At 41.6% G+C, this 24,511-nt stretch overlaps 2 protein-coding genes across 2 annotated transcripts in view; both read left to right on the forward strand.

The window, feature by feature from the left end:
* Positions 1 to 876: 876 nt before the first annotated feature.
* Positions 877 to 6,976, forward strand: vps18 (VPS18 core subunit of CORVET and HOPS complexes). The gene is made up of 9 exons (XM_029425666.1): positions 877 to 1,318; positions 1,489 to 1,630; positions 1,835 to 1,926; positions 2,477 to 2,727; positions 2,872 to 3,225; positions 3,371 to 4,633; positions 5,185 to 5,394; positions 5,598 to 5,834; positions 6,041 to 6,976. The coding sequence occupies exons 1-9, from the start codon at positions 1,216 to 1,218 to the stop codon at positions 6,335 to 6,337; spliced, it is 2,949 nt and encodes a 982-aa protein (XP_029281526.1). The 5' UTR covers positions 877 to 1,215; the 3' UTR covers positions 6,338 to 6,976.
* Positions 6,977 to 7,671: 695 nt separating this feature from the next.
* Positions 7,672 to 24,511, forward strand: part of ino80 (INO80 complex ATPase subunit) — a 39,159-nt gene continuing 22,319 nt past the window's right edge. Inside the window, 27 exon segments of the mRNA XM_029425174.1 lie at positions 7,672 to 7,813; positions 9,158 to 9,223; positions 9,413 to 9,607; positions 9,919 to 10,076; positions 10,210 to 10,277; positions 11,022 to 11,168; positions 11,270 to 11,390; positions 11,511 to 11,716; positions 11,809 to 11,862; positions 11,945 to 12,112; positions 12,114 to 12,149; positions 12,883 to 13,087; positions 13,530 to 13,597; positions 13,724 to 13,945; positions 14,496 to 14,576; positions 14,978 to 15,073; positions 15,898 to 15,957; positions 16,060 to 16,202; positions 16,442 to 16,526; positions 16,671 to 16,788; positions 16,997 to 17,082; positions 19,164 to 19,331; positions 19,642 to 19,775; positions 20,032 to 20,099; positions 20,319 to 20,412; positions 20,528 to 20,726; positions 23,782 to 23,922. Of these exon segments, the coding sequence (XP_029281034.1) occupies positions 9,453 to 9,607; positions 9,919 to 10,076; positions 10,210 to 10,277; positions 11,022 to 11,168; positions 11,270 to 11,390; positions 11,511 to 11,716; positions 11,809 to 11,862; positions 11,945 to 12,112; positions 12,114 to 12,149; positions 12,883 to 13,087; positions 13,530 to 13,597; positions 13,724 to 13,945; positions 14,496 to 14,576; positions 14,978 to 15,073; positions 15,898 to 15,957; positions 16,060 to 16,202; positions 16,442 to 16,526; positions 16,671 to 16,788; positions 16,997 to 17,082; positions 19,164 to 19,331; positions 19,642 to 19,775; positions 20,032 to 20,099; positions 20,319 to 20,412; positions 20,528 to 20,726; positions 23,782 to 23,922 (3,081 nt within the window). The 5' untranslated portion in view covers positions 7,672 to 7,813; positions 9,158 to 9,223; positions 9,413 to 9,452.

Raw genomic sequence — 24,511 nt, forward strand, 5'->3', positions numbered from 1 at the left:
TTGATTTCAGTTTCATTTTCTTTGTGTGACACTTTTCTTGAATGTTGTTGTTTTTTTTTTTTTTTCACATTTCAAGGATCTGTCAAAAAGGTTTTAAGGATTATATAAATGTATATAATTCTATTTATATAATTCTATAATATAATACTTTTGCACAGCTCAACCTGAAACCATGGCCCAGCATTATCAGTAGTTTTCACATTTATTATTGACATCTTGTACAAAGATTGTTATAGCCTATCCTGATTGTTTACCTATGACAACAGGTTTAAAGAAAAGGCATATATCACTTATATATTAACTATTCTAGCTAAATTATATATACATAAGCGTAAGTTTACTGTTTTTTTCTTTCTATTGTTGTTTCTTGTACCCATAAAAAGGCCATACAGCTGTAAGGGCATATGTTCCCAGTAAAGTATGTATGTAAATATACAATTACAAATTGTGCCTTAAATGTTATTTTTTTCCCTATTTTTCTTTTTTTTTTATGTATGTATTTTTGTCTATTTTTCTCCCCTCTGGTATGTTTGAATGTATGCATTTTACACTGTGTTTCTTATTGACCACATGTGTGACAAGGGAAACGTGTTCAATAAAAACTAAAAAACATTGCACGGATCTGTATTGCTATGGTTATACATAGGACAATACATAAGGAAATAAAAAGCTATGATATACATAACCTTTACAATCAATGATGACATGTAACACAATTATAGTGCGCTAAAACAATACTAAGGGAACAAAATATTGTCACTGAGGAGAAAAGGAGTTTATTTATAATCATTTTCTGCTAAATTCTAACATCTCATCACAAACCACTAAGTTTGGACGAACTGCGCCCCCCAGCGTCAAATATAAGCAGTACATCAAGTGTGATCACATGATAACGTGTGTCACCTGATTATCCGTGTCCACCCTCTGTTGTGTAGTCGGAAGCAAAGATAGCTGTTATGATAGCGTGAATGATTGAAATGTAATATATTTACATGTTCCCTGCAGCGTAAGATATTAAACTCCACATCTTGCTTCTGAATTTAGACGCATGCGGAGAGAGGAAATACGCTCGCGTGCCCTTAACGGGTGGAGCTTGTGTTAGCTAGCTAGCTGTTTAGCCATGTCGTCCTAGGATTGTTTCTTCGCAAGGCATTTTATCTGTAGATAATTAATTGACAGGGATAGAAATAAGCAGGAAACAAGGTGCATTGAACCATGGCTTCAATTCTTGATGAGTACGAGGACTCGCTAAACACCAGGCAAAGTGCGCAGCAGCACAGCCGCTTGTCAACTGCCAACATCGGGATAACACATTCAGGTAGCTTGCCCTCCTCTCTGGAGATGCCCCGTATGATTAGCTACATGCAAGGATGCTATTATGTTGTTATTACTTTTAAGGAATATTGAAGCAAACACTCATATGTTGCAATGATTGTGTTGTCTCAATGCTTTCACTGACATTACGTTGTTCTTGTTCCCTAACGTTAGGCTTTGTGAATGTGAGACTTGAGGAAGAGAAGCCGATATTCAACAAGCAGAGGATCGACTTTACACCGCCTGAGAGGATAAACCATCTTTCAGTCTGCAACAATCAGCTATGCATGAGTCTGGGGAAGGACACCCTGCTGAGGCAAATAACACTATCATAAGCACACTGTTAATGGCCACTGGTGTTTGTATGGTTTTGATTGGATTACCTTGAGTTAATGGCTGATCTTCACTGTGATTTGTACTCATCAGTCGTTAGCTGTTGTATATTGGAGCCTCTAAAATAGTTGTTAATGTTACAAGATACTGATATGAATGTTTTATGTATATGTTCTGTTCTGTACAGGATTGACTTGGCCAAGCCGGATCAGCCAAATCAGATTGAATTAGGAAGAAAAGATGAAAGTAAAGTGCACAGACTGTTCCTGGACCCCACCGGTGAGAAAAGCCACAATGCTTATTCTGATTCTCCTTTGAAAATATTGTCCATAGACCATTTTTAGAGTCTGCTCGTTATCATATTGTTTTCTGCAGATTTGCATAGTGTTTTTTTAAAAATTATATTGCTTGACACAAATGTAATTAATTCACACAGGTCACTAGGTTTTTTGTTTTTGTTTTATTTAAGATTTAAGATTTGGAGGGATGAAACCCTCTTTTTAATGGTCACACATGCAGAGCACACAGCACACACAGGGACATTTATTCTCTTATCCAGTATTTATTAGGTATTCTGTACTCTAAAAACAACATGGGAATATCTCATACCTAACTCTTGCCTAGTATGGCTTAGCTTAGCTTACTGGAAAATTATTTTTAAGACCGCATTTTTATATGATCAAATAACAATGTCTCAGAGAGTACAGCAACACCTTTAGCCCTCAAATTAGATGCGACTACATAATGTGTACGATTATGTGCGGCGGTATCATGGTTATAACTTATTAACATCAGCAGTTGTATCCTCCTCCATATCTTCCAACTGCAGGCTCCCATCTGCTGATCTGCCTGAGCACCAGCGAGTGTCTGTACCTCAACAGGAACACGCAGAAAGTGCGCAGTCTGTCCCGCTGGAGAGGCCACCTCATCGAGAGCGTGGGCTGGAACAAGCTGCTGGGCAATGAGACCAACACGGGGCCCATCCTGGTTGGCACCAGTCAAGGCATCATCTTTGAAGCGGAGATCTCTGCAACTGAGGGCAGCTTGTTTAACACCAATCCGGATCAATACTTCAGACAGGTCGGAGCATGTGCGGTCATCCCTTGCTTCTAGTGTTTCGTGTATACTATGTTTAGTGATGCTGTAGAAAACACTGGCCTTCACATTTTATTTCTTCCTCTTGGCATGCAGATAAACAATTAACACATTGTCTTCCTGAGACAGGTCCACTCCCTGGAGGAGGATGGAAAGCCTGCACCAGTCTGCTGCCTAGAGGTGGAGCGGGGCCTGGAGAACAAGTACTTCATCATCGCCACCACCCGCAAACGCCTGTTCCAGTTTGTGGGTAAGGTGGCCGAGGGGTCAGAGCAGCAAGGCTTCAGCTCCATCTTCAGCCAGAACCAGGACCTGCTGCCAAGCTTCCAGGAGTTCCCAGCCAACATGGGCTACAGCGAGATCACCTTCTACACCTCGAAGCTCCGCACCTCCCCTAAGGCGTTCGGCTGGATGATGGGTAATGGCGTTCTTTATGGTCAGCTGGACTATGTCAGGCCTGATTCTCTGCTGAGTGATGTCCAGGTAACTGTTTGTGTGTGTGATGTTTATGTTTTTCTTTCAATAGATCTTATCATAATGTTTAGTTCTACCCTCTCAAAATTCACCTTTGTTCTCTTTGTCTTTACGTTTACTTCACTCTATATTTTTCTCCCTCGCAATGACACAGGTATGGGAGTACACCCCTGACATTGACCTCAGTCTCAACAAGCCCATCTCCATTGTGCTGACCCAGTTCCACTTCCTGCTGCTGCTCCATGACCGAGTTAAGGCTATCTGCACCCTGAATGGACAGGTGGTATATGAAGATGTGTTCCCAGATAAATTTGGCACCCTTAAGAAGATGATCAAGGACCCAGTTGGTGGGTTGGTGTGGATCTACACTGAGAGGGCAGTTTTCCGGTACCACATCCAGCGCGAGGCCAGGGACGTCTGGCAGATGTACATGAGCATGACTAAATTCGACCTTGCCAAGGAGTACTGCCGTGACCGGCCTGAGTGCATGGACATGGTGCTGGCTAAGGAGGCCGACCACTGCTTCCAGAACAAGCGATACCTCGAGAGTGCCAAGTGCTATGCGCTGACTCAGAACTACTTTGAGGAGATAGCACTCAAGTTCATCGAAGCCAAACAAGAGGAAGCCCTGAAGGAGTTCTTACTGAAGAAACTGAATAATTTGAAACAGAGCGAGAGAACGCAGATCACCCTGCTGGTCACCTGGCTGGCCGAGCTCTACCTGAACCGGCTCGGTCAGCTGGAGAGTGACGGCAACAGCGTCATCTTCCAGGAGACCCGCGAGGAGTTTCGCCAATTCCTCAGCAGCTCCAAGCACAAGGAGTGCCTGTTCAACAACCGCAGCACAATCTACGACCTGCTGGCCAGCCACGGCAACGTGGACGACATGGTTTACTTCTCAGTCGTCATGCAGGACTACGAGAGAGTAATATCTCACTACTGCCAACACGACGACTACAGTGCCGCTCTGGATGTGCTCTCCAAGCACTGCGATCAAAAGCTTTTTTACAAGTTCTCCCCCGTCCTCATGCAGCACATTCCCAAAAAAGTGGTGGACGCGTGGATTCAGATGGGCAAGCGACTGGACCCGAAGAAGCTCATCCCGGCTCTGATGAACTACAGCCAGATGGGCAGCACCCAGCAGATCAGCGAAACAATCCGCTACATGGAGTTCTGTGTGTACGAGCTGACCGTGACGGAGGAGGCCATCCATAACTACCTGCTGTCGCTCTATGCCAAGTACAAGCCGGACTCTCTGCTGTGGTATCTGGAGCAGGCAGGTACGCACGCCTCAGAGATCCACTATGACTTGAAGTACGCCCTCAGGCTGTGTGCGGAAAACGGCTACCTCCGGGCCTGTGTGCTGGTTTATAGGATTATGGAGCTGTACGAGGAGGCAGTGGATCTCGCTTTACAAGTAAGTGATGTATGTTTTTTTGGGTCATCATTGCATGTCGAGCTGCAATTATTAATTGACTAATCGATTAGTTGATTGACAGACCAAATAATCGCTAACTATTTAGATAATCGATTAATCGCTTGAGTAATTGTTCATTACAAATCAGCCTCTCAAATATAGAGGTTTCCTGCTTTTCTCTGTTTTATATCCTATTAAACTGAATATTTATGGGTTTTGGGCTGACAATAAGTTGAGAAACTGGGATGGACATTAATCACTATTTTCTGACATTTTGTAGACCAAAAGGAATAAATCGAGAAAATAATCGGCGGATTAATTGATAATTAAAATAATCGTTAGTTGCTGCCCTGATTGCATGTACACAAATACTATTCAGCCATTAAACATATTCAACTCATGCAACGGAGTGGTATGGAGTACATATTTTAATTTGTGTATAAAGTATGCACCAGATTATTGTCAAAAATTCCTTTTACCTTATTTATTTTTTTATCTTTTATCGAATTTGAAAAATTGCCTCTAATTTACAATGTATTTACCGTTCTTAGGTAGATGTAGACTTGGCCAAGTCGTGTGCGGACCTGCCTGAAGATGACGAGGAGCTGAGGAAAAAGCTTTGGCTGAAGATTGCGCGGCATGTGGTGCAGGAGGAGAAAGATGTGAAGAAAGCCATGAACTGTCTGTCCAGCTGCAACCTGCTCAAGATAGAAGACATTCTGCCTTTCTTTCCCGACTTTGTCACCATTGACCATTTTAAGGTCTGTAACAAAGTACTTCCTTTCTTGTTTTTAGTATTAATATGAAATATACATAATCAAGTAAATAATATTTTCTTTTCCATTTTTTATTGACTGTCATCTATAATCCATAGAATGCTCAGTGTATGGTTAACATACAAACAAAATGTTGTATATTGCTTCAAATGAATGCACTTCATCCTCTGTTCCTTCTGGTTTCACAGGAGGCGATCTGCAGCTCCCTGGAGGAGTACAACCAGCACATCGAGGAGCTGAAGCAGGAAATGGAGGAGGCCACGGAGAGTGCTAAACGCATCCGAGAAGACATCCAGGAAATGAGGAACAAATATGGCGTGGTGGATTCCCAAGAAAAGTGTGCTGCATGTGACTTCCCATTGCTCAACAGGCCCTTCTATCTGTTCCTATGCGGACACATGTTCCACTACGACTGCCTGTTCCAGGTAACTCTCCGACTGCTGCTTCCATACAGCTTTTTCATGTCGTAATGTGTCACTGCACACATAATGTGGTTCCTTAGTTTAGTAACTTCCTTATTAAAAACTATCGTGTTTGAAACTTAACTTCAAATTATACATTTTAAAGACGCCGAAACAACTTTGTACTAGTAATAATTCCCATGAGTCTCTTTTTTTTTTATACCTTCTAGGAAGTAACCCCTCACCTGACGGCCTATAAGCAGAGTCGTCTGGAGGAGCTGCAGAAAAAGCTGGCCGCAACCACGCAATCCTCCAAGTCACGCCACCGCCCGGCGCCTAAGGACGAAGGAGACACTTCCAGCCTGGGAAAGGGCAACGCAGGCACAAGCCGCGAGCAGATCAAATCAGACATGGATGACATCATTGCGTCAGAGTGCGTGTACTGCGGCGAACTGATGATCAAGTCCATCGACAAGCCTTTCATCGATCCACAGAAATTTGAGGAGGAGAAATCCAGCTGGCTATAAATGAGGCCACATTTCCTCTCAATGTGAAAAAGACATGACAGCCCACCATCTTATATGTCAATGAAACTGCACCCTCCGTAGGACTGACCCTTTCAGTGGATACAGACATTCACCTGATTGCCTGTTGGTAGTGCCTACTGTTGAAAACTATCAGCTTCAGTTGTTATTCTTTTGGCAGTATTTGAAGCTGATTTAAAGACCTTTGCACTTTGTATGGGAGCGTATACTCAAGGGTGGGCATTGTTGGCAATGACACAAGATGATGTACTGATGTAAAATATTGCCAGGGGTGTGCAGTGCATACATTGTGCCTGAACCTCTAATTATAATGGCAGAAAATAATAAAACATCTAGAATCAGATACAACTGCACTATACATCTATTAATTATATTAAATTATGCACTTGTTTTGTCTATTGGAAACATTTAGACAATATCTGTGTCTCCTTAGCTCAGTTCAACCACTCCACTAACAGCTCTGTGTTCATCCTACAGTTAATGTGGGGCAGATTATAAAACTGTTAATTCATATTCTCACTGTTTTGCAATTCATTTGTGGCTTATTAAAGCTTGTCAGTACGGATAGACTGATTATTGTGGTTGTTTAAATGTAATAAATATTTAACAAATTGATTTGAACTATCAGTTGGACTGAGATAAATCAATACCCTTCATCACAGTACAGCTTCCTGGTGGAGTACAAAAAAGAGCAGCACATCAACATCGGGAGCTGAAGCCGGACACGGACCGTTACTATGCATTGTAAAAGAAAAGTTTGTAATTTATGGGTTAGTTGTAGACTGGTCTAACAGGACAATTTGAGTTTAGGCCACTGTGACAGCAAGTATTGTTTGGATCCCAACCAGTCCAAACCATTGTGGGTGTATAACATAATTATTACCACTATAAGTGACAGAAAATGTTCTATAATAATAATTTTAAAAAGTTGGAGTTCACTGTCAACACTTGAAATCAGAATAATTTTATAACTGTCACATTTTACCTTTTAATACAACTGTCTCACCATACCTAAAACGGAGTTCCCGTTTGATGACGTCAGACGTAGCTCGGTAATCTTCGCAGTGAGCAGACGCTATTAATCGACATCGGAATTGAATCGATGCAATTGTATTAGTTGTTCATATACGGCCCAAAACGACATATACTGTAGATGTGTATGTTATGAAATCAGCGAAATATACCGCGTGGATTTCTTGTCACATTCATGTCCCCGGAGACATCGACGAACGAGCGTCCCTCTCTCTGCGATTGATTAAAATGCCTGCTCCTTGCTGTACCCTCGCCATGGCGTCGTGTCTCTGCTCTCTCAGTAACAGAAAGTGGCCGCCTCTCTGCTGTTGCTGCCGACTCAAAGCTCACAGACTCGCTCGGCGCCTCAAACCGCCATTTTGGAGTCAGAGAACCGAGAGTCGGCAGCAGCGGAGAGAGAGACGAAAAAGGGGATACGGGGCCGAGGTGAGAGAATCCATGGTGGTTGTTATGGCGAAGGAGCAATGGGGGAAGATGGCCGGGAGGGAGAAAGAATTAAAACATGGGGATCATTCGTTCGCCAGGCAACCGAGTCCCCGCTCGTGGCCGCAGCAAGGGTACGGGAGGCGCGGGCGGCGGGCCTTGCTCTCGCTGCATCGCGACTAGCCTGTTTAAGAATTGCCATTAAACCAATATCTTCTTAATACATTGTTTAGGCAGGGAGGTGGTGGCCTTAAAGTGACAGAGCCGATTTGAATACTTCATATTAATGGTGAGAGGACTGTCTGTGTCAAAACGATAAGCTAACGTTTATAATGAAAAGCTACACAAGCGATAGCAAGGATGCAGTCTTAACAAAGGCTGGACGTTTGGGAAATCAACTACCAAATCTCATTAATATCTTTGACGTGGCTTACTTAAACCAGTAAGCTGTCAGTGTGTGTATACAAGCACCTTGACCCTTTACTATCATTGATTGGAGGCAATGCTGCTTGTGCTTACTTAGCAAGGCAGCTAACGGTCGTTAGCCCGCAAGCTACAACCCAGTGCACTATCCAAGGTTAGCTAGCAAACACTGGCTAGCGCTATCTTTGATTTGCTAGCTAGCTAGCTAATCACAATATAACGACGCCATAGCAAAGGAAAATAAATGTTATTTATAATAACATAGTTATCCGTTTTCTTCATTTTTAAGATAAAAAGGACCGCACTCTTGCTTGGCTTTCGTACTTCTCATCATCTCACAAGCGAGACTAAACTTGTCTCTGAAAGTAAAGTGAATATGTAATGAGTAGTAATTACAGAGGACAAACGAATCGTCACTCACTGTCATAACTCCAAAAAAAATCCCTTGCAGCGTGAGAAATTAAATTATAACTCCGACAATGTAGTAATACTTGGTCATTAAGTCACATTTAACGTTATAGTGGAATTGGTGAAATCAAACTATTTAAATATATCCAGTCTGACCGTTTAATAAACAGCGACTGATATGAAAATAGTATGCAGTGTAATTGCCTAGTGTGTTATACAAACTAAAGGAAATCAACCCCTCTGGAAAAAGTACATATGATACAGACATATGCATTTTCTTCAATTATGCATTAACATTATAAACATGATAGCAAATAATGTACAAACATAGTAGCCAAAAGTTGCAGCCGCTAATATTTAATTTAGGAAACGTTCTCTGAAAATCATGAGCACTCACATTGTCAGTATTGTGCAGAACACACAATGTGAAAGAGCAGTTGCTGCTCATAAAAAAACTATTTTATTGCTGTACATGTGTGGATATCAGTGTGTGACTGTGGGCTTCTTCGTTTGTAGGGGATTTTCACCATTGTCTGATCATTAATCTTGGAGTCAAGCACAATGGAATCCCTTACTGAGAAGGTAGGTCCACTGTTTATACTGTATTTTGCTCAATAAACTATTTGCTGGTACCATACTGCATGGCCAGCCATTGGAGGAGAGTAGTCTGATATTTGGACTAATTGGCCATGTCGTTACCATGACAAAGTTTGAGATCTAGGCAGTGATTGAGCTGTTCTTTCTGTCTCCTCTCTACCTCTCTCTCTTTAGTAAAAGTTGCTGCCCTGCTGGGCAGAGGTGTCTGTGCTGCATGGCGTCAGGGCAGGGTGGCAGACTGGAGGCTGGGGCATCAGGGAGCTCTGGCCTGGCCAAACCTCTCTACCTGCAGCGCTTGGAAAGATCCCTGAGGTTGGACAGTTTCCTGCGTCAGACTGCCGCTATCTTCAACGGAGATATAACCACCAGGTACAGGCAAAGTGCACTTGGGGAGTGCATGCACTTTTCCCTTTTAGACTCAGGGTGAGAGCATTCTAAAATCAGGGTCAGTAGATGCCGCAGTTTAAAGATGACTCTTGCTTGGATATAGAGATAAGTTCTGTAAATGCAATTTGTCTGTATGGTGTCGCAATCTGAACCAACTGCAGCTAAATTCATTTCAAAACACTGGATACAGTATTTATACTATCATATACACATCCAAAGAGAATATTTGATATATATATATATGTATAGGATTCAAAGAGTGGGCTTACAGCTACATACTTCTCATGTTCTAGTGATGACAGTGATGACAGCGACGGTGCATCAGGGACGGGGCTATCCCTGGACCCCTCCACTCAGCATGCAGCTTTGACCGTGAAGAGTGAGCCATGTGAGCAAGAGGACGAGTTGTCAGAGGAAAAGCCCCTCAACGGAGTTCTGCTGCAGGATAAAGGTACATAAAGAACCATTAATATTTATGTTATTCACATGTTACTACACAGCCTCACTGGGGTCGTTCGTGGAAGATATAGTTCATGCACAATTGTATCCTGATTGTTTTTTTTGTCCCTCTGTAATCTCCACAGATCAAAAGGCGGATAAAGCTAGCCTTTATAACTTCTCCAAGCTGAAGAAGAACAGGAAATGGCTCAAGGTATTTTATAATCATTCCGTTGATTAATACATTACACAAATAACTAATAGATTAATTATGTGGTGTAAAGAGACAATGTTTCACTTATCTTTCCAATAAATGAAATTATTTAGGATTACATTTATGTAATCCAAATTAATTTGGATTGACAATAATTCTATCTAAAATAAACGGTCTAATAGTCATGCTTTCTTTTGGGAAAATAACTTGGACAAAAATATTATCTTTTTAATCCCAATTGATTCTAATTTGTGGTAAATTCCATATACATAAAACGAAATGGACCAATAAAGAAAACCAAACGTTATCTTATTTCTCAGGGATATTAACCTCTATTACAATTTTATAGTCAAGCTGAAAAATTGAAAAGCAAAAAAAAAACCCAAACAGTATTTTAAACAGAAAATTATCTATTTAATAATTCAGTTACTTAATTATTAATCTGTGCCCTTCATGTATTTATTTATATTTTCCTTCTATGTATTTTGTGTTTATTGAATGTTGAAAGCTCCTTGCACAATCCCTTTACCCATGTTTATTTAAGTTATAACTCCTCTTTATGTTCTTTGAATTTATTTATATATTATTATTGTTGTTTGTATTTGAAAAAAACCAACAGATCAGTCCCTCCCTGTACTCCGTTGTTTAGAACTTTTCACTGCTGTGTTCACCTCCTTTCTTACAAACTATTTATACCTGGTACCTCAGCATCCTTGAACCGTATCCCTCCTCTGTCTCCTGCAGAGTATCCTGTTGAGTGACGACACTACAGACTCGGACACGGACTCGGATGACTCTGACTTCAGTTTGTCTCGGGAGGAGCTGCAGGACATGCTGAGGCTACATCGCTACACCAGGCAGCATCAGAGCAAGTTCCACTCTGACCGGGAGGTACGAAAGCACACACTCATGAACACAGTGCCTGGTGATATTAAGAGCACCTCTGGTTTAAAAAAAAAAAAAAATGTCATCTGTGTGCATTTGTCCTGCAGCTTCACCAATATCAGTACTACAGCACTGGACTCCTCTCTACTCATGACCCCTTCTATGAGCAACAACGCCACCTGCTGGGCCCGAAAAAGAAGAAAATCAAAGATGAGAAGAAATTCAAGGGTAAGACAGAGAAAGAAATCTCTGGAAACAGTTGGAGTTGTTATTATATCGAGGCCTCGAGGAATAACGATTGAAATAGTTGACATAGTTTTCATATTTTTCACATTCGATTTTTTTTAGCCAAACTGAAAAAGGTGAAGAAAAAGAAGAAACGGGGAGAGGGGGAGTTCCTGGATGACGGGCGTCCTTATATCACCAAGATCTTCGCAAAGTTTTCCCATGATGCTCCGCTACCCATGGTGAAGAAGAAACATCTCACCATTGAGCAGCTGAACGCACGGCGGCGTAAGGTCTGGCTCACTATCGCTAAAAAGGAGATTCCCAAGGTTTGTATGCACGACAAGAATTCACAAATGTTCAGTTTTGTAGAATATAACTTTTTAAAGGTCCTAATTATCCTGTTATACCCATTTCACAGTATTTCAAGCAGAAGACCTCTGCTAAGAACTTAGTGTTGACCAATGGTAAAAAGGTAAGTGACGTGTACACATCGCCGCGGGAAAATTAACTTTTAAGGGTAAACTGTAGATTAAGTTCGGTTCTGTTTGTCTCAGTTGGCTCATCAGTGCATGAGGGAGGTTCGGCGTGCAGCAATCCAGGCCCAGAAGAACTGTAAGGAGACGTTACCACGGGCTCGCCGCCTCACCAAGGAGATGATGCTTTACTGGAAGAAGTATGACAAAGTGGAGAAGGAGCACAGGAAGAGGGCAGAGAAGGAGGCAGCTGGAGCAACGGAAACTGGACGAAGAGATGAAAGAAGTGAGTGGAATGGAACATTTAAATATTGGCACAGGGCCGTACCGAACAGTTCGAAGCTTCGTTCCTAACGTTGACATTCAAATTCTAACTCAACATTACATTTTTATTAATTCATTGTGTTTTAAGCCTGCACAGTTGCAGATAAAGATTAGGCTACGCTAATATTGTTAGTGTTATACTATTTGTAGAATTAGATTCCAGCGGTGGCTACGTAGGATCGTGTGACATGTCCAATAGCTGCAGAACATTGTAAAGTCCCAAAGCCATAATGTATTGAAAAAAGTTAAATGTGATTATTTCCAAATCTCACAACGTGTTTTTAAATACTCTGCTTTAATCCATATCTGTTGGGGTTTGCGCTCCTGTTTACCACACACAGAGGGAGGCATGCACTGACTATATAATTCAAATAAAGTTGATATAATAAGAAAAGACTAACTCATTTAATTCCAATGAATCAATTTCTTCAAATTCAGGATTATATTTCTTTTAAGGAGATGACTTTATAAAATATGACGACAGATATTCCAAGCTTCATTCAAAAAACCTCCAAAGAAGCTTTTAATGTAAAGTAAAAAGTAAAAGGAGACATTTGGTACAGCCCTGTATTCAGTATATGTTTTGAAAACAGCTTTATATTGCAAATATTTAGAATACATTACACTGAACATTTTGAGTGGGGACATAAAAGCATCTTGTTTTTTCTTCTCCGCTTTTCTCTTGACCCTCGCAGGCCAAGCGTCAGCAGCGTAAACTGAATTTCCTCATCACCCAGACTGAGCTGTATGCTCATTTCATGGGCGGTAAAGCCAGCATGGGCGGTCTGGAAGGAGATATGGCTCAGGAGGATATTCTGAGAAAGCTGGAAGACAGCGCGGCGCACAGACAGATTGACATCGGAGGAGGAGTAATGGTCAACATGGGACAGGAGGACTATGGTAAGTTTATTCTGCTGCTGGAGTCAGTTAGCAACTGAAACTCAATATTGACGGTTGATGTCTTAAGTCCCTTTTGAAGAACTGTTGACCAAGTAACCAAAAATATGTCAGGAACTAAATGCCAAATGGACCAGTTATCATTATATTTATTGCCTCTTTAGTTTATTTTCTCTCTGTAGATTATATTTCATGTTTTTCCCTCCCCATAGTTTTAATATGCTGTTGAGCAGTGGGGATATTTGTGCAGAGAAAAATATGAAGCAGGTCATTTAGGGGCCGCCGTTTGTCACTACCAATTATTATAATCTACTAATGACAATAGTCCACATTATTATTCATCTTAATTAGAAAATATATTTTAATATTATGTTTGATAATTGATTTAAGACATACGTTTTTTTAATTTTAATTAGGAAATTATTTTTGATCTATGCCATTTCAGATAGCGATTACTACAAGTCCCAGGCAATGAGGAATGCCAAAGAAGCCTACCAGATTCATCAAGAGAGAGTAAGTTGATGCATGTACTTATCACACACACACACACACACACACACACACACACACACACACACACACACACGCACACGCTCTCCCCTGTCTACACTGCGCTAATCTCCAAATCTTTCTCTGTAGACGCGGATGTTTGACGAGGAGGCGAAGGACAGTCGCTGTGCGTCGCTGCATGCAGCTGTCGGCTCGTCCTCAGGCGCCGGCTCTGGGTTTGGAGAGAGCTACAGCCTCTCCAACCCGTCCATCCATGCAGGCGAAGAAATTCCTCAGCCCACCATCTTCAACGGCAAACTCAAGGGTTACCAACTGAAGGGCATGAACTGGCTGGCCAACCTCTATGAACAGGTACTAGGAAAAAAATCCTAATCTTTGAGGTATTGAGGTCATGATTATTTTTACTCATTGACTTTGGAAATGTCATGCATTTATTAAGTTTTTTTTATGGTCTTTTTAACAGTAGATTGTCTTGACTTGTCTCTGATATTAGAGGCCTGTCTGGATTTGGATGTTTTTTGTGTTTTTAATTTATGGTGATATTTTTCTCTCAGTCCTCTGAGATGCCATTATGTTTGAAATAGGGAATTTGAATCTGCTAATTGAATGGCTAGAGGTATGAATTACTAAAAGAGCTCAATGTTAACGTTATTGTAAGGGTATACTTATATTATGGCATTGGAATTATCACATAATACATACAAGTTGCAGTGTCCTGTTCGGTCCGCAGATGTCGTGCATGGATGCTCGGTTCTGTATTAAAACACAAAGCTTTGAGTTTTTTGTGTTACAGTCTTTGCAGGTTGTTTTTTTGGCATTGACATTATTCCATATTGTTATGTGCATATTTATACACATTGAATGATTTATTTTCTCCTTTTGTTCTCTTCTCTTCCTGTAGGGAATCAATGGAATCCTGGCAGATGAGATGGGACTGGGGAAGACGGTCCAGAGTATTGCCCTGTTGGCACACTTAGCAGAGGTGAGGCCAAAGGCTTTCATTCATCACACACTTTCAAAAGGTTTTGTGGAATATTCGATTGTCTCTGCTGTTGTTACTGACCTATGAAAACATCTAACATCCAGCTCCTTAGTGCACCTGCATCCTTTAAAGAGTCCCTTGTTTCATTGAATGACTCACATGACTTATTTCATTGTTGTGAACAGCTGATTTGCCAGCTCTTTCAGATCGGTTTGGTCTCAGAACGCCGAGAGGAGAAGAAGTGGAATTCAAGGGAAATGTGTGCTTTTTAGTGTTGAGTTATCGCTGACAGGAAGATGTATGCTGTGTTCCTCTGGGGCTTCCTGTTATCGGGCGCTCTCACACATACGAAGAGCACCTGTTGTGGCGGCTGATTTCTCTTTTTTCTTGTTCCTGCACAGAAAGACAACATTTGGGGTCCATTTCTGATCATCTCTCCTGCATCCACGCTCAACAACTGGCATCAGGAGTTCACCCGCTTTGTGCCCAAATTCAAGGTGAGAATCCTTTTTAACGCTGCCGTGTAAGCGCCGGGGGAAACACCTGCAAAACCGAGACATTTCTACTGTTTTCACTTCTCTAATGAACCCGTTGATTTTGTTAGAAATTCAGTCAAAACATCTGAAAACCAACAATGAGGGATAAAGGGCTCAAAGCTGCAAGTATGTATAGAACTGTCCATTAGAGGGCAGTATTGCACCAGGACCTTGGTACCATGTCCATGTTAAAACATCACTCCAAATCTGTTAACGCTTGATTGTTGAGTGGCTACACTTGTTAAATCTTTTTGCACGTCTTCACCGGCCTCTGACAGGCTGTGTGCATTCTTGAATGTAAAAAAAAAAACATTTATCAAATACATCAATATGTCGGCTATGCCTACACACGCACGCACACACGCACACACGCACACACACCATAATATGCATAAGTCTTTGCTGTGCCCATTTTCTCTGTGAATTTGAAAATAAATCATCTCCAGTCAGTTTAGCTAATGAGGTGTGAAAAGACCCTATTACACCATTTGAAGATAAGCTTCCTGAACACTCAAAGCAAGACTGACTGAAAACAATGGAATACCAGCACGCGTTGAGTGATGTAATGATGTGTAAATCTTTTCACATCGCATTTTACATCAACAACTCAGCGGCTGAGGCTGTGATTCAAACATGATGCCATGCCTAAATGTTTCCCCTGGGAAACAGCACTGTAGCTCGGTTTCCATCACGGGCTAAATAAGCGAAGTTGAGTTTGAATATTGGTTAATTCCTTTCACAGAGCTGATTCCTCATGTTTTAACTTCACTCATTTTGTCCGTCAGGTGTTGCCATACTGGGGGAATCCACACGATCGCAAGGTGATTCGGAAATTTTGGAGCCAGGTAAGGAAAAGCGGAGCTTTGAGAGTTTGCTCAATAAATGCTGTTTCTCATTCGTAGTCTATAACCCCGTCTCTACCTAATGTCATGTCTGCGTTTGTATAGAAAACTCTTTACACGCAAAATGCACCGTTCCATGTGGTGATCACGAGCTACCAGCTGGTGGTGCAGGACGTCAAGTACTTTCAGAGGGTCAAGTGGCAGTACATGGTTCTGGACGAGGCCCAGGCACTGAAAAGCAGCACCAGGTAAAACATAGTCGTCATGTAATACTGTAACACAATGTGTTCATATGTATTGATACTCAATACTTGATTTATTATGCTTGGTAATTATGTTGATCATTCTTAGATGATTATCCTGGTGTGTTTTTTCATAAAATGTTTGTTGAAATCTTGAAATGAGAAACATACACTGACATACAAACGATGTTCCGCAGTCTGAGTAGCTGCAGTGATTACAGTACTGTTTCCCTCTGTGCTTTCAGTGTTCGCTGGAAAATTCTTCTGCAGTTCCAGTGTAGGAACAGACTGCTGCTCACCGGGACGCCCATCCAGAACACGATGGCTGAGGTGAGCTCTCTCTCTCTCTCTCTCTCTCTCTCTCTGTGTGTGTGTGTGTGTGTGTGTGTGTGTGTGTGTGTGTGTGTGTGTGTGTGTGTGTGTGTGTGTGTGTGTGACAGAACTGTTGACGACTGTGTTATTTCTGTCTCTCAGCTGTGGGCCCTGCTGCACTTCATCATGCCTACATTGTTTGATTCCCATGATGAGTTTAACGAGTGGTTCTCCAAGGACATCGAGAGCCACGCCGAAAACAAATCTGCCATCGACGAGAGTGAGTAAAAACTCTCAGGTCTGAGAAAAAAATGTTCCTTGCAGCTGCTTGTTCAATTTTGTTTTCCCATTTTCCAGCCGACAACACAGCAGCTCATTTGGACGGATAATCTGTCATTTGTATGCCAGCATTGAGCTTTTATCTGTGCTCAGTGTTGCATGTGATATGTTCTGTAGCTAACCACTATTGTGTGATGTTTGTGTTTCAGACCAACTTTCCAGACTGCACATGATCCTCAAGCCTTTCATGCTGCGCAGAATCAAGAAGGATGTGGAAAACGAGCTCTCAGACAAGGTAGGGGAGCGAACCGTTTTCATTGTGTTTGCTGAACCACACGCTTCTTGTTCAGAGTCGCACCTTTAATTGGGCAAAAATTGGATGTTGACGCAATGGCAACAGTCTTTTGAGAGCAAAGGTTTTCCACATGGTGTCCTCTAGAACAGGGGCGGTGAACCTTTTTCCTATCAAGGGCCATTTCAGTTTTTCCAACCTCCTTCGAGGGCCATACTAATAATTGAACTCATAATCTCTGCTAAAGATTTTAAGACACAACCCATTAATTTCACCTTTCTTTCATGCTGTGCAAAAAAAGCTTTTTTATTCCATGTTTGTATGTTACGCTCTGGAGAGAGCTGCTTGTTGGGCCAATTTCCGCCGAAGAGCATTAACTTTATCCAAACGCACTCGTAATGACGCTCGAGAGCCTTTTTCATCACCGCAAGTACGTCCGCACAAACCAGGCACGCCTTTTACTTCCACAAAGAAATAATCGTTCGTCCATTTCTCCTGGAAAGTGCGACATTCCGCATCCACCTTTCTCTGTCTTACACTCGCCACGCTGCATTCACTGATGTCAACGACAGTCTCGTTTAATATTGAAGCTTTTTGACATGACGTGACCACGTGATGACACGTTCCGCTCGTGTTGTGTTCAAGGACCTTGACCGTGTCCAGGAAAAATAGTCAATCGGCCGTTTTATTCTATTGCCGGAGGCCGGAGGTTCCCCACCCCTGCTCTAGAAGGTATCTTCTGAATGTTATTTAAAAAGAAAATAGTTTTTTAATAACAGTAAAAGTTATATAAAAAACAACCTTTTAAAAAACCTTTTAGGGAGTGTTGTCTGAAGGTTTATATATATACAAAAAAAAAAAAAACCTTAACGAAATATTACCTTAAGGTTCTCTAAAGGTATAAAACAAAGATTTAGATTACCCTGAGGGATCGTTACCTAAAGGTTCTCTGAAGGGGATTCTTATTAGGGATGGTTCTCTAAAGGTTTTAAAGCCTTTAAGAATGTTCCTTAAAGCTTCTCTGAAGGTTGTTTTTAAAAGAACCTTCAGGGAACGTTTGCAAGTTTTTCTCATGGTTATTTAAAGTTTTTATTTTTTACCACCTCCCTCCCGAACCAAAAATAATTTGCTCGGAAGATTGTGGCGTATGATTGGACACAATTTAATATTTTATATATTGTCCATACCATGTAGTCTTACTTCTTTCCTCTCATGATTCAACCTACATTCCTCCTCCATCCGTCTCCCCATACACCTCCGCATTGACACACAAAGTGTTGTAATAACCTTGTGCTGGCAGATCCTCCTGACAGATGTTGGACTGTGGGTCTCTCGCTGTCACACATACTCACTCATACGCTGTGGGAGTCTCGACTCACAGACTCAGAAGAATGGCAGAGTTCACCGCTCCCCCACATCTGTCTTTTTCACTTTCCTTCGCACCCACATTTAGTCCTGCCAGCCCACTTCCTTTTACTTCTCCACTTGTTGGTTCCTCTTGTTTTGTCAGCACCCTAAAGACAATAGTAACTGGTGAAGTTCACTCGTGGTTCATGGTTGGGTATTCACAGTTTGTTTGTTGTTCAGTTTCTCGGCTTTCATCAAAGCATGACACCAGATAAAAGCAGAGATGTTGATGTGTGTTTAAAGAACGCGGGTCAAACTGGGCATGAAGTCTGCTCCCATAAATGTGTTTTTCTGTTGGGCCCATGTGAAAATACCATGTGTGTGTGTTTAATGGAGGGATAACAATGCTGTGATGTTTTTGTCTTCACTATCTCGACTACACTGCAGCGAGTTAACTTTTAATTTGTAAATAAATCTTTTAACTTACCAGGTCCATTACACATATTCCTTTCTTCCTTCAAGAAAACCAGAGACTGTTTACAGTGTCATTGGCCCAAATAAAATATATCTTTTACGTTCTAATCATTCAGTTTTGAAGAAGAAGAAACAAAGGAACGAGGAAATAGTCGTTTGTAGTTTTAATAACTCATTCTTTTGGCCTCCACTGGCAGGTTTGTATGTATCTGAATGTTAGCCGGCTCCAGACTCTTTACACACCCCCTGTTCTACTCTCACAGATTGAGATCCTGACCTACTGCCAGCTGACGTCGCGGCAGAGGTTGCTCTACCAGGCTCTGAGGAACAAGATCTCCATCGAGGATCTGCTGCAGTCCTCCATGGGAAACGCCCAGCAGTCCCACACCACCACCTCCTCCCTCATGAACCTGGTCATGCAGTTCAGGAAGGTACAAGCTGTGAACTGTCCCAAACATGAAATAAAGTACAACTTAGATGATTACGGCTATAAAAAAGTTCTAGTTATTTTGTCAGACGCAGCAGTCACGATGATTGATGAGCGTTAGAAGCCCTAATGACTTGAGGATCATTTTAAATGTTTATTTTCCCCCTGGATGTTCCAAAACTAACAACAGCGCTACATTTCATGAGTTGGGCTAAAATTACAGATGTACAATTAAACGTGTCTTATAACAAGCAGAAGCATGAAGTAGTGCTGAAGCCTTTTTAAACACACTGTGTCTGCTTGTGTGCGTGTAGGTGTGTAACCACCCGGACTTGTTTGAGCGCCAGGAGACGCGCTCTCCCTTCCACATGTTCCTTAAGCCCTATGTCATGTCTAAGTTCCTCTACCGCCACGGCCTCGTCCACACATGCAATCAGGCCAAAAACAAGTAAGTTGTTCCGCACAGATACAGCACACTTGATCTCGACAAATGAAAACAGGACTATCGAAATGTCCACAAGCACTGTTTTGAATAGGGTTAGGGTTAAAACACTGTCAAATATTTACTTTTTCTTAGCAAATCTTCATTCTTGTGCACATTTGCTGATTTAAGGCTGTTATCCCAAGTGCAGCTAATACATTCAGTCTCTTTTGCTTTTTCTCACATTCAGTGGTGTAACTTTTTACTTCTACTTCCTCCTCAGATTACTTCAAGTGCTGTTGTCTCCCTTCTCTCCAAATCACATCCAGCAGTCTCTTTTTCACAGAAAAGGTGAGCACGTATTAAGCTTTGTATTCAAACGTACACAAAGCTCTTGATGGCCCCCGGAGTTTCAAACCTTCACTTTCACCCCCGCGCCTCTCTTCTTCTCCTCCTCCTCCTTTTTGAGGTTTCCGTCATTCCTTCCTTTTCTCCCCGTCTGTTATTTCCACATTTTTCTGTGTTTATTTTCTTTGTTTTCTATTGTTCATTCTGTTTTTACCCTTCCAGGTGATGACAAGGGAAGCTGTTTCTCCTTCCTGCGCTTCATCGATGTGTCACCGGCTGAGATGTCCAATCTCATGCTGCAAGGCACCTTAGTAAGGTGGGCTTTAAGTTTCCATGGCCAATTTTACACAGTAGTTATGATGATAGCAGAACTCTTTGTAAAGTAAACATTTCATTTTTCCTCTCCTGCCTCCTGCTATTTTCTTTCACAGGTGGTTAGCCCTTTTTCTGTCGCTCAAAGCTGCATATAGGCTCCGCCATCAGCGCCTGTTCAGCCTCGAAGAAGAGGGCGAGGAGGAAGGAGACTCGCGGGGGGAGAGGGGGAGTCAGTGTCTGTCTCGCTACGACCTAATTCTGCGGCTGAACAGACCCACCAGTTTCCCGAGCACGCACACCAGCCCTGTCCTGCAGGTGAGAAACATACAAGACACAGACTTAAATCTATTTTTACCTGGCTATGCGCAAGTACGTGTGTGACAGACGGGAGAAACTCCAGCAGTGAGGCATGTGCCGCTGACGAGGCTGAAATTACCCCCAGAGCATCAGTCAGTGTTTGGCCACACAGCTTGCTCTCTGCCCCAGGCTTCGTCTCCTTCCTCATGGGATCCAGTGTGGAACCCAATCCCCGCGTAGCCCCGTGACCCAGTAACACTGTCCTCCCTCCCTCCAATGTGTCTCCAGGGTCTATGCAGACCAGCGTCTATCTGTAGGCTACTTCTACTGTCAGACATGTGGAGGAAAGTCCCATTTTCAAGATTGAAAGATGCAACGCCATCTGTTATTTTTTTAATGCTATTTTAGTCTTGCAGGAATGTTGAAGCCATTTAAATCACACATATCTCATATTTGGTAATGCTATAGAAAACTATCTATCTATAAACTTTCATGTTCATTTTATACCAAAGGAAACACTTTTTATTTACTTTATTACAAACATTCGTAAACAAACATAGGCTTTATAATGTGGTTATTTCATATGGACTATTTATTTATTGATGAGCAGAAAACATTCTATAGCCTGATATATCATTTTGTAAGGTGTCCTTGGGTGTCTTGAAAGGCGTCTCCAAATAAAATGTATTATTATTATTATTATATATACTGTTATGGAGATATGAAATGACCTATATCGTGATAGAAGATTGTAGCCCTATCGCCCAGCCTTACATCAAACTATTCTAATAATTCAGCAGTCTGTAATGTTGGTCACATGCAGCACAACACATTTATTTTCCAGCTCCACTCAAATGCTTTGCAATGTGTTGGATTTCGCAGCAGAGAGCCACATTGAGAAAGCGCATATTTCAAGCACAAACTGTTTGTATTATTTGGCAATATGGAAGCTGAGTTGTTGTTGGGGAAGAGACGGTACAAAGCATAGGAGCCAGTTCGAATATACAGACCACCTCAAAGAAATGCGAACAGCTGCAGCCTGCAGATACACGGCAAGCTCGCTGTGTTTTTACTCTTTCTTCTTCGCTAAACAAAAAAAAAGCGTTAAAAACACATGGCAGATATGTATCACATTCTCATCCTCCACCAATTGTAACCTAACTTGCAGGGTGGAAACTAGTCAGCAGAAAATGCTGTCGTGGGGTAATTCCATCCTCCTCTTCCTCTCTTGGCCTCATCACACTGAGTCAGGCAGCAGCCGAGCGTCTTAGGTTCCCCCCTGGAGCGGCTTAGAGACTGAAAGAGCAGAAAACTAGAAGAAGCCGGTTCAAATATGAGAAGAAGAGAGAAAAACTTTACAGACACCTGGAGAGCTAATGCTGTATGACCCTGCTGACCCCAGACTCCCACTTAAGCTTCTAGAAGAAATGACTCGCTCCCACAGTTTACTTCTTTCTGCTCCTCGTGTTTCTTTTTAAGCCGTGTGTCGCCGTTCTTCTTTCTGCTTCCCCTCTTTCTCTTTGCTACTGAGGTCACGTGTGTGTGTGTGTGTGTGTGTGTGTGTGTGTGTGTGTGTGTGTGTGTGTGTGTGTGTGTGTGTGTGTGTGTGTGTGTGTGTGTGTGTGTGTGTGTGTGTGTGAATTCACGAATGCGTGGATGCATGCTCTTTGTTTCATGGTATCAGTCAATGTTTACTGTAAGTGTGTCTCACTCTCATCTCTGTTTCGTCTCATCTTGTCCACACTCTGGGTGCCTCTTCAGCTCGCACACAGTAGAGGAACACGCAAACGTTGACACCGCTTTTGAACGGGCAGCGTAGCTTCTAAATGTTACGCCTCGTCTGATGCAGAATAACAATCTGATCAGTCGTGATGAATGTATTCCTGAAAACTTCCATTAAACATTCAAATCTAGTTTTCTCTCACAGAGAGCTCTGACGTCCTCCTATTTGTCCAAAATAGTAGAAACAAGTGTTTTGGCTCCACATTGGCTTCAGAAACCAGTATCTGCTCCAGTGCATTGCTGTTGTCCAGAAACGTGTTTTGGCCTTTCAGATCTCATGAAGCATAGAAATTAATATGAAATAAGCCCTTTCATGTTTTATCCTTTTAAGAAATATTATACAAAGATATAATGCCTCCTGATGAGGCTGTGCATATATTATTTATTTATATATATATATATATATATATATATGTTGTATATTTCTTTTTTTTATATATGTTCAACAAATATTCCAATTCCCTTCAATGGTGGAGATAACCTGAGCCTGGATAGAAAGGATGTCATTTTTATAGAGTCTACCATCAGGTGGCACTGTGTATCCACCATTGTTGTGTTGTCACACAGCACATATAACACCTACCACTGCATTTTAATTTATATATATATATATATATATATATATATATATATATATATATATATATATATATATATATATATATATATATATATATATGTATATATGTATATATATATATGTATATATGTATATATGTATATATATGTATATATGTATATATATGTATATATATATATGTATATATATATACACACATATAAATGATTCATCATTATGTCTTTGGTTAAAATGTATAATTAATGTCTTGGCTAAAAGTTATTTGCAGGAAAGATTACATGATCAGACTCGCTGTTTATCCTGTGCTATAAGCAACTCAAATCATATAAGCTGCATAATCATAGATTTTACATAACATTTTAAGCATTAAGCTGAAATAACATTTTCAGGCTTGTAGCCAATGAAACTTAAATGTACTGTCAAAGAAACTCGGTAGCCTCTGTGGCTTTCACTCTGTTGTCTTCTGTTTTGCAGCACATCTTAATTTTGCTCCTATTCTTTAATATTTCCTATAATTTTAAGATGTTTCTTAAATCGCCCACTTTGCCACAAATCAAAGCAGGAGTCAGATCAGCAGGGGGTGCAAACGAACTGTGATTTTAAATGAATAGTAGTTTAATACATTTCACCACTTTAGAAGTTTTGGGCTTACAGGATAGTAATACTTTAAGTAATATTTTACTTGTGTGTGTGTGTGTGTGTGTGTTTCAGGACCTGGTGTTCACAGCCTTAAGACCCGGCATGATGGGACACGCAGACGTGATGATCCACAGTCAAAACTCTGCCAGCCCCTCGCTGCGGCCCTGCCAGCCCACACTGCCACCCAAGTTCCTGCTAGCCGCCACGCCCAGGGTGTGTGTCTGTGTGTGTGTGTGTGTGTGTGTGTGTGTGTGTGTGTGAGCAGCAAGTGGCTCGATAAAGGCCCTCCTGCAAGTCTTCTGTGTGTTTGTATGGACAGTGTGTGTGTGTGTGTGTGTGCGCTGACCCGTGCGAGACAGACAAGCCTTTGGGTGGTCGTGGAAAAGGAAGAGGGAAGCACTGTGCAAATTGCCTTTGTAGGCTTTCAACAATGAGCAACTCTTATCTGTGAAATGTGTGTGTGTGGGAGACTGTGTGTGGTTGGGGTGTGGGGGTGACCGCTGTGGCTTCCAGCTGCATTTAAAACAAACAGAGCCTCTTAAAAAAAAAGGCTTCTTGCTCAGGTTGTTCTCCAGTGGTTAAGCTTCCTCTTGTCCCCCCCCCCCCCCCCACACACACACACACACACAGAACCTGCTGATTCAGTGAAACCAGCGTTCATGCAGTGGATTTCCTGGTGGTACAATAAAAAACATTTGATTAGCAAAAGTAATAACATTCTTAGTTGTAACACATTATCCTAAAATCTTCCTTCTCTCCTCACCACACATTGTTTTCTTTTGTTTCAAACGTGTAAAACCCT

The sequence above is a fragment of the Cottoperca gobio genome, chromosome 24, assembly GCF_900634415.1.
Source record: "Cottoperca gobio chromosome 24, fCotGob3.1, whole genome shotgun sequence".
Lineage (NCBI taxonomy): Eukaryota > Metazoa > Chordata > Actinopteri > Perciformes > Bovichtidae > Cottoperca > Cottoperca gobio.

Excerpts from the sequence above, each read along its gene's own strand:
- vps18 (XM_029425666.1), top strand. The coding sequence starts at position 1,216 with ATGGCTTCAATTCTTGATGAGTACGAGGACTCGCTAAACACCAGGCAA. Across the intron at positions 2,728-2,871 it reads CGGATCAATACTTCAGACAG|GTCCACTCCCTGGAGGAGGA; the intron begins GTCGGAGCATGT and ends TTCCTGAGACAG. Across the intron at positions 3,226-3,370 it reads CTCTGCTGAGTGATGTCCAG|GTATGGGAGTACACCCCTGA; the intron begins GTAACTGTTTGT and ends GCAATGACACAG.